Raw genomic sequence first — 9513 nt, forward strand, 5'->3', positions numbered from 1 at the left:
CGTGCGGGGTGGGAAAGTGGCGTTCTCTTCCGCACACAGTGGGCGCGATGGCGGCGGCGGCGGCGTCTTCTTCTGTGGAGGCGACGAAACCAGCGGCCACCCTGGCGGTTCCCCCTCTCCTTTCCCTGGACCCGGAGAGGCAGAAGGAGTTCCAGGCCAAAGTGCACCGCGTACGCAAGGCGGCTGCCCAGGTGAGAGCGAAAAGAGGAGAATATTAATAATAAAATAATAATAGTAATATAAAAATATTATAATTATAATATAATAGTAATAATAATAATTATTATTTATTTATACCCCGCCTTCCCCAGCCAAGACCGGGCTCAGAAGAAGCGGAGGTTTATATTCTCCACACGTACGATTGTGTCGCTGCTCACCCTAGTAATAGGGTTGTCAAATTTGCAGATGACACAACCGTGATTGGGCTCATCCCTGAAAGGGAGGGTGTAACGGATTATAGAGATGAGGTGGAGCGGCTGACAGAGTGGTGCAGAGCTAACAACTTGCTCATAAATACAAGGAAGACAAAGGAGCTTGTGGTGGACTTCAGGAGACAGAAGAGCAATATCCAGCCACTTTTGATTGATGGGGTCTGTGTGGAGAGGGTAACAACGTTCAGATTTTTGGGCATTGAATTACAAGAGGATCTGTCCTGGAGTGTCAACACAAGGGGGCTTGTGAAGAAGGCGCAGCAGAGACTGTACTTTTTGAGAATTCTAAGGGAAAACCATCTTCCGCAGAAACTGCTGCTTGCCTTCTATCACTGTGCCATTGAGAGCGTGCTCACTTATGGCTTATGTGTGTGGTACGGAAGCTGTACTACCCAGGACAGGATGGGGTTGTGCAGAGTTGTTAAGGCAGCAGAGAGCATTGTTGGCTGCCCACTCTCCACCTTAGAGCAGATTTATGCCACAAGGTGCCATAGGAAGGCACTGTACATAGTAAAAGATCCATCGCATCCTGGTCACTGTCTCTTCGAGCTCCTGCCGTCGGGACGGAGATACAGGACGATGAAGACAAGAACGAGCCGTCTTAAGAACAGCTTCTTCTCCAGAGCGATCTCGGCCCTGAATGGGAAGCCTGGACTTTGAAAGTCATCTAATCTTCCTTGCTGTACTATACTGTATTGTTTTAATTAGTGTTTTTATGGAGCAGTCAAGTAATTTCGTTGTCCCTGAGAGGGGGCAATGACAATAAAGATATTATTATTATTATTATTATTATTATTATTATTATTATTATTATTATTATTATTTGGTGTCCAGGTGCATCAATTTTGGGCTACAACGACTTCTTCCATCTGCCCCAGCCTGTGGCTCCCTTATGGCCATGCTGAGACCCTAGACTTCTCCACTTGTTTCCTAGGAGTAGCTGTCAAACATGCGTGTGGTAGCAAGTCCATGGAGTTGGACAGAAGCTAGAGCAGCGGTTCTCAACCTGTGGGGAGGCCACTTTTGAATCATAGCTGTTTCCGTGGTGATGGAAGCCTCTTTCATATGTTGCTTCAGTACCACAGAAATAATTTACAACGCTCCTATTATTTTTATTATTCGTTAAGTTTCTATATCGCCCTTCATCCAATGATTACAGGGAGGTTTACGATATAAAAACACAAAAATGCATGATGTAGTAACGAGCAGAAACAATAACTTGTGACTGAGTGGTGCTTGGACAAGAATAAACGATCCTACTTGTCCACCATCATGGCTCTATTCTAAGAATTCTAAGGTCTTAAATATAGAATAAATGATCATAAATGCACAAGGTCAGCACTCACACATAAGTATATAAACCACATGTCCAAAATAGTACAGGAGAACAATCCTGAAGCCATTTTGACTCTCCCTGGCAAGCCAGTTCCTACACCATTGCAATGCCATATGGTAAAATTAAGGATTTGTGGAGTAGCAGCTAAGTTTGCGTCATGCTATTTTATGTATTATCGGAGTGTGAACTCCTAATGGTTTTGTGTGTGTTTCCTTGAGAGCAGGCAATAGAACCTGAAGTTGAAAGGCTTTTGAAAAATATCCATGCTTAACAGTGCCAATGTTCAGGATGCTGTGAGGAGGCGGCAGCATTTACCAACCCAGAGCATTTCAGGTTATACCCACTGTGCATCTGTAACTGTCATCATGCAGATTTGATGTTTTATTCATTTATTACTTCTATACCATGTTTTTCTAGCACTGTGGAGTTCAAAGCAGCCGGCTCAGATGGTTTCCTATTTGGGCACTGCTCCCATCTACTTAACTTCAGCAAGGCTGCTGCATTTTGTAGTTTCAGGCTGTGCCCCGGGGAATGTTTTTGTCTCCCCACCACCATGTCTCTGCAACTGCTCTGCACAGGGAGATCATCAGAAGTAATGAACCAATGCGCACGTGGGTGTATTTTGAAATGTTAATTAATTATTTCATATATATTACAGAATCAGAAGCTGACACCTGGTGTCATTTACTTGGGTCATATCCCAAAGGGTCTTTCTGAACCACAACTTAAAGAATACTTTGATCAGTTTGGGACAGTTACAAGACTTCGACTTTCAAGGAGTAAAAAGGTAACATTGGGAGGGGAATTATATCTTGTTCTTTCTCCCTAATAAGGTAGAACACTATAAACACCATAAAACATCAACACACAGCTCACAGCACCCTGAAGAACTAGGAGGGCACAAAACTTAAATAGAAAAGTTTGAACTACCCTCCATGCAGTGAAGGATTTCTGGGGGGGGGAGGGCTGTCGCAGAAAAGACCCTCTGGTGTGTTGTTACTTTTCCATATATTCTTAAGGGTAACACTTCTTAAAATGCTTCAGTTAAGTTCTTTTCCCTCCAACCAGGCCCTATCACTCCTTACAATGGGCAGTTGTAGTTTCAGGAGTCATTCATGTTGGCCTTCGGAACAATACCGATGTTTATTTATTTATTGAATTTATATACCACCCTATTATACCCAGAGGTCTCAGGGCGGTTCACAGAGTATATAATTTAACATGTAGGCTCCCTGTGGTCATTAAATTAAACCAATGGGCATGTCTGTATATTTGTCTTACTTTAAGAAATATGTTTCCAGTAAAAGTAGTTCATTGGGCTCAGAAATCCTTTTTCTGTAAGATCCTTCAACCAAGAAAAAATACTGTTCAGCACAGATTAATTTTAGCATTTAAATGTATTTCAAGGTTTGTCTCCTTATCTTTAACAGACTGGGGGCAGCAAAGGTTATGCATTTGTGGAATTTGAATATGATGAAGTTGCTAAGATCGTTGCAGATACCATGAACAACTATCTTTTCGGTGAACGACTTTTGAAATGTGAGTATGAATGAGTTTCTTGCCCAAAAGGAAAATGGAATGTGGCAGTTCTGAAGCAGTAACATCAGTTTCCAAACTTTGCCACAGTCTGGTTTACAGAATATCATTTCTCTGAAAGCTGTCCTCAAACCTGCCTGTTACTTTGTCTTTTCTCCCAAAGTCCTTGTATCTCTTCAGCCACCTCTTCCCACCCCCTTCTGTCTTTTCCCCCTTGGTACTTGCAGATACCCTTTCTCCCAAAGACAGCAATTGACACACAAGGCCCTGTGACCTCCTGGAATACCCTCTATTAAGATAAGGTGCAAGCTGCAGTCACCTTTCTCAGGAAACTGCCTGTTAAACCACATTTGCAATGGCATTAAAAAGGCATTGTGTACTGCTTAGTAGGAATTTCCTCCCATCCCAGCACTTGCCACAGTTGTGTGGTGTGTTTTTGAAGTGGCGCCCAACTGCATAGCTCTCTGTAGTACATTGGAATTGCTATTGTTCGTGGTGACTCTTGGCTTGAAAACAGAAAAGGATTAGTGAGTCCTGTTCTCTCAAGCAAGTTTAACTGAGCTGGACCGATGGGAGAGTTGAACACCAGAAAACCTTGTTCATAATTCTCTTATTAAAGATTCAGACATGGCTTCAGGGTGAATTTCTGTGAGGCAGCCTTCCCATTACTATTAATGAAGCAGCCAAACAACGCTTTCCACTTAATTATAATTCAATTCCAGCAGATGATAGAATTGTTCTGAGAGCTAGGTGACAGTCTTTGAAGAAGCCAGCCCAAGTGCATACGTAAGAGAAGGTGGAAAGCTATTGGATATCAGCCAAATGTTGACAACTCTGTGCCAGAAATAGAGGTCAAGGCAGGTGGATGAACGTGACTAGGTGTTTCTCCTTGTGTACTGAGAAGCCTAAAACGCAGCAATATTTTATTCCTGCCCAGTGTAAAGGACGGTTTAGATATGGGAGTTGAGAGTAGTGCTTTTGTAGTGATCCATAGCATATAATTGGGGAACACGCAACTTAACATTCAGATTTCCATGCTTTGGTAAATACTGCTCCATTTTTCAAGGCTTCCATATTGATTTTTGGTGTAACATGTTTGTGATGCAGGCCAGTTTATGCCTCCTGAAAGGGTGCAGGAAAACCTGTTCAAAGGTAGTGAGAAAATATTCAGCAAGCCGTCCTATCCAGCAGTGAAACGCTACAACCGGAGGCGAACAACCCAAGAGAAAGCAAAGATGGTGCAGCGGTTGCTGAAGAAGGAACGGCAGTTGCGGAAAAGGCTGGCTAAGAAGGGAATTGATTATGATTTTCCTGGCTTTGTAAGTGAATGCCCTGCCCGCTCCCCCAAAGGGATGGAGGTTGACATACAAACGTGCTAATTGCAAAGTATGTGCCTTAAACAGGGATTATGAATGGTAATATTGTCATTGAGCAAGCGAAAGATCTGTGAATGTTTTACTCAGTAAAAGAATGGAGTCTCTGGGCCTTTTCACAAAGGACACAGAGGTAAACCCTGGCTTGTCACCCAGTGTGCATCCAGCACAGATCTACAGCTTCCTGAAGATGGTGACCTACTTATGTGATACATGTGTCTGCAAACATATTTTTAGCCTTCACTCTTAACACATTTTCGTCTACCAGTAAAAGAACTAAGGTCAGACTTGTAAACAGCCACTTATCTAGTCTCTGATGGTGAGTAACGATTACTTCCAGGTGAGCAGATAGGAAAGCTTTTGTGGAATAGATGAGTTTTTCTTATCAGGTTTCTGATGTGTCACAAGTAACTACGATTGGTATGTATTTCGTTAAGCCCACAAGGTACTAGTCTGCCTATTAAAAACACCTGAAAATAAGCAATGTGTGAAGTGGCCCTAAGCTATCATAACAGATCCCAACTGAGCTGGAGTGAAATTGGGTTTTGTAGCCCTTTATTGCTTATTAAGAAAAAGGCACAATTCTAGGACAGTATTTTAATCTTGTTTTGATGGCAGGATACCATTTTGTGTGTTGGTGTGTGTTGTATAAATGGATGGTATTTTAACCATACTAAATGCAGTGGGGTCCACAAAGGACATTTTGGCTGTAAATGCAGGTTGCACAGGGATCATGTTGATGCTGAGCCTCTTTTCCATAGGCCGCTGAAATGCCTCTGATTAAGAAAAAGAAAAAGAAGCTTTCAAAACCAGACTCGAGCATGAATGTGTCTGTGAGCAGTGAGGTAAGTTTAAAGTGTTGATCTTCCCAAAGAGTACTAGTACGAAAGGGTTTGGGTTTTTTAGTCAATTGAATTCCTGTCATGGTCCTATCTCTGGGAGATATTTTGAGGTGTGTGGGTGGGCAAATAGGAACAAAATTATTGGACCTCTGCAGAGTGGAAGTTTGGCCTTCATACAACTCCTCTAGAGAGTCTGACACCTTTGTGTTCATTTTGTGCATTCCCATTGCGTCCTCAAGTCGGTTTTTACGTAAATGTGACAAACCTGCAGGCCTCAATTTTGTCTCATTGCATCCCATCACCAGCCCTTTCCCCTTATGCAATCTCCTGGTAGGATGGGACCCTGGGGAGCTAAGTTCTGTTTCATGAGCAGAGGTTTGCTCATGCAGTGCTGAGATAATGCCCTTCACCTTTAACATAGTGATGGTCCAACAGAATTTAGCAACATCCTTCTCTCTCATATCCAGGATCCTACCCCCGTGTGTACCCCATCATTTCTTGAACGGCGAAAATCTGAGCCAGAAGATAGCGATGACAAAGAAATAACTTTCAAACTACCACCTGCAAGTATAAAGACTGCTGCACAAAAAGCCAAAACAGCAAAGCTGCAAAGAAAAACAGCTGGCACGAAAAGGAAATGCAAAACTTAAAATATTTCTTCAGCCAAAGGACACATTCATTTCACAAGGAGTTTCCAAGCAGTCCTGATTTTAGAGAGTCTTGCGTAGTTACAATAGTTGATCCTCACATCAATCTCCAATCAAAACTATATTTCCTAAACAAAAATTTTTTTTTCCTTCCAGTAGCACCTTAAAGACCAACTAAGTTTTGTATTTCCTAAGTATAACAAGTCAGTGTTCCAGTATCACAAGGAGAAATAGTTTTAGATTCTGCCAACTTGGACCTATTTCTGACCTACTGGGTGGGAAGGAGAGCTGAAATGTACTGTCTTAAGCATTTTAACTAAAGTGTGTGGCTAGTATAAAAAATGTCACAGATGACCGGAGAGTAAACATGTATAAATTGTCAGCAGAAACAGGATATTGAGGAATATTTTGTTTTTTCCAACTATGACTCATTTGAAATTAAGTTCAAATAAAAAAATGTTGAAATTCACTGGAGTATTGTGTTAAATTATTGGAAACGGGGGTTATCAGCCATATAAATGGTTTCCAGTACAGTGGTACCTTGGTTCTCGAATGGCTTAGTTGCCTAACAAATCGGCTCCCGAATGCCACAAACCCAGAAGTACGGTAAGTGTTCCGGTTTGCAAACATTTTTCAGAAGCCAAACATCCGGCGTGGCTTCCATTTTTAGTGCAGGAAGCTACTACAGCCAATCGGAAGCCGCGCCTTGGTTTTCAAACGGTTTCGGGGACTCCCGGAACGGATTAAGTTCAAGAACCAAGGTACCACTGTATACAGAATTGGAGAAAGGTAGTGGCTCAGTGAGGGACGCGGGTGGTGCTGTGGGTTAAACCACAGAGCCTAGGGCTTGCTGATCAGAAGGTCGGCGGTTTGAATCCCTGCAATGGGGTGAGCTCCCGTTGCTTGGTCCCTGCTCCTGCCCACCTAGCAGTTTGAAAGCACGTCAAAGTGCAAGTAGATAAATAGGTACCACTCTGGCAGGAAGGTAAACGGTGTTTCTGTGTGCTGCTCTGGTTCGCTAGAAGCGGCTTAGTCATGCTGACCACATGACCCGGAAGCTGTACGCCGGCTCCCTCAGCCAATAAAGCGAGATGAGCGCCGCAACCCCAGAGTCGGCCACGACTGGACCTAATGGTCAGGGGTCCCTTTACCTTTAGTGGCTTAGTGACAGGGCGCATGCTTCAGATGCTTGAAGTCCCAGGCTCAAGCCTTGTCCTCTCCAGGTAAAGCTGGGAATGGCCCCTGCCTGCAACCCCTGGAGACCTGCTTCCAGTCCGTGTAGACTAGGTGTGGGGCCCTCCAGAACTTGCTGCAGTCTACAACTCCAGTCAGGCCCAGCAAGCATGGCCAGTGGCCAGGAATGATGGGAAATGCGGTTCATCGACATCTGGAGAGACTAATTCCCCACACCTGGCACAGACAACATTGAGCTAAATAAGTCAATGGGTCTGACACTTGTTTAAGGCAGCTTCCTTTGTTCTTTGTCTGCTGGATTAGTGCCACTGCAACATGTATTGTGGCATGTCAGTACCACTATTCTGCCTGGCACCATTTCTGCCATTTTTCTGGTAAGTTGTGGAGCAGACAGCAAATTGGCGTCTCTTACACCTGTGCCAGTGTGTCCAAAGGTGCACTGTCTACTACTTAGAGCACCTCGCGCCACTGCTTAGTTACATATAGCTTGGCAATTGGGACAGTTTTGATGTTCATTATTCATCAAGGTGGGCAAGATAGTATGGGTGGTGGTTAGGGCGTTGGACGAGGACCTGGGAGATCAGGGTTCAAATCACAACTGCTGCAAAGCTCATTGAGAGACCTTGGGCCAGTCCCTGCCTCTCAGCCTAACCCACCTCACAGGGTTATTTGTGGGGAATTAAAGGAGGAGAAGGACCACATCTGTCACCTTGAGCTCCTCAGAGAGAGAAAGTTGGGATACAAATGCAATAAATCCTGTAATTCTAAAGGAACGTGCATTTGTTGTCACTTGCCTGCTGCCAAGCAGCTGCTGATAATTGTTACATTCTGCTATAATTCTGCTTTTTGTTCCTTCACCGTGGGAATAACCTTCCTGGTAATATATTGGGATGGTAAATATATATAATTGCTGTGCCTTGATGTGCAAGAAAGTCATCTAAGGTATTTATTGTATCTGTTGCCTTTGTGAAAAGGTGTTTGTGGGTGTACTTAATGCATAAATGTGCCATGCCCTGAAAGTTTTTACTCAAGGATTCAGCCTTCTGTCGCCGTCATCCCTACTCCAATTATGTGCTGAATTGGTAAAATAATAATAATAAATGAAGCATTCACCCCTTTTTTCAAACACATTGCATTTAATCATGAGAGCATTTTGAAATGAAGAGGCCACTAAATATGCACATTTTCACAACGAAGTGAGAGTGTGAATAAGATTTACGGTAACCTAGTTGAAGGTAACAAAACTGCCTTTAGTTTTCCTTCTACAAAAAAGAAAGATACTGCACATCACAAGGGGGCAGGATTTCTTGCGAGCTTAGAAAGCCAGGTTTCCCTCCTGCATTCATTAATGGTGCTTCTGGTCTTTGAGCTCAGGGAGGTTTAAGCAATTCCTGATTCAAGAGCAGAAACTGGAAAAGGGGAATTGGCATTCTGGGTGAGAGAGAGAGAAAGAGAAAATGAAAGCCCTTTCTGAAAGCAGAAGGTTATTGTTTCAGTAGCAGGCGAAGCATAAAATCAACGAGACCTAACTGAGAAAACAAAGGTTGGTCGTTTTATGCCTTGACCTACAAAGGTTCTTACATCTGTTATCTTCAACTTGTCTTACTACATAATGTTATTAGGCAAGACATTCTAAAGCAAAGTTGTTGCCATGCGGAAAGATCAACCGCTAACAAATGCAAACATTTCTAGGACACTGTTTAGAAATTCAGCTTGCACAGATCAAAGCAGTTGAATAGGCATTGCATAGGAGCAACTTAAGCTGTTATTGTATATATGATGCAGAGAAAAGATCAAATTTCTAGTATTTATCACTAATTTGATTAAAAGGACTGTGGCCACATTGCTACAGGTGGTACGGGCTCAAGTCTGCATAGTACTTAATGTAAGTCATACTAATTAAACCAGTCTTGTGTATACTTGAGCACGTTCCACGTGGATCGAATATTAGGATCCATCTCTTGAGTAAATAAGTAGTGGCATATGTGTCACTGCAATAATCCAGTTTGCAGGATCAGGCTGTCACTGTGGCACCGTCAGGAAATCTGTCCCACGGAAAAATTACATCCCCCCCACCAGCCCCTGTATTTTACAGTAAGCCCGCAACTTATACACATTTAAACTTGTGCACATTCAGATTTATGTGCTTGGCAC

General features: G+C 43.0%; 1 protein-coding gene across 1 annotated transcript; it reads left to right on the top strand.

Moving 5' to 3' along the window:
* Positions 1-6298, top strand: NIFK (nucleolar protein interacting with the FHA domain of MKI67). Its single transcript, XM_083613587.1, has 6 exons — positions 1-191; positions 2426-2554; positions 3198-3306; positions 4411-4622; positions 5438-5521; positions 5986-6298. Exons 1-6 carry the CDS (start codon positions 48-50, stop codon positions 6166-6168), a joined length of 861 nt encoding a protein of 286 aa, XP_083469713.1. The 5' UTR covers positions 1-47; the 3' UTR covers positions 6169-6298.
* The last annotated feature ends 3215 nt before the right edge of the window (positions 6299-9513 follow it).

The sequence above is a fragment of the Podarcis filfolensis genome (genome assembly GCF_964270895.1).
Source record: "Podarcis filfolensis genome assembly, chromosome: 5".
NCBI lineage: Eukaryota > Metazoa > Chordata > Lepidosauria > Squamata > Lacertidae > Podarcis > Podarcis filfolensis.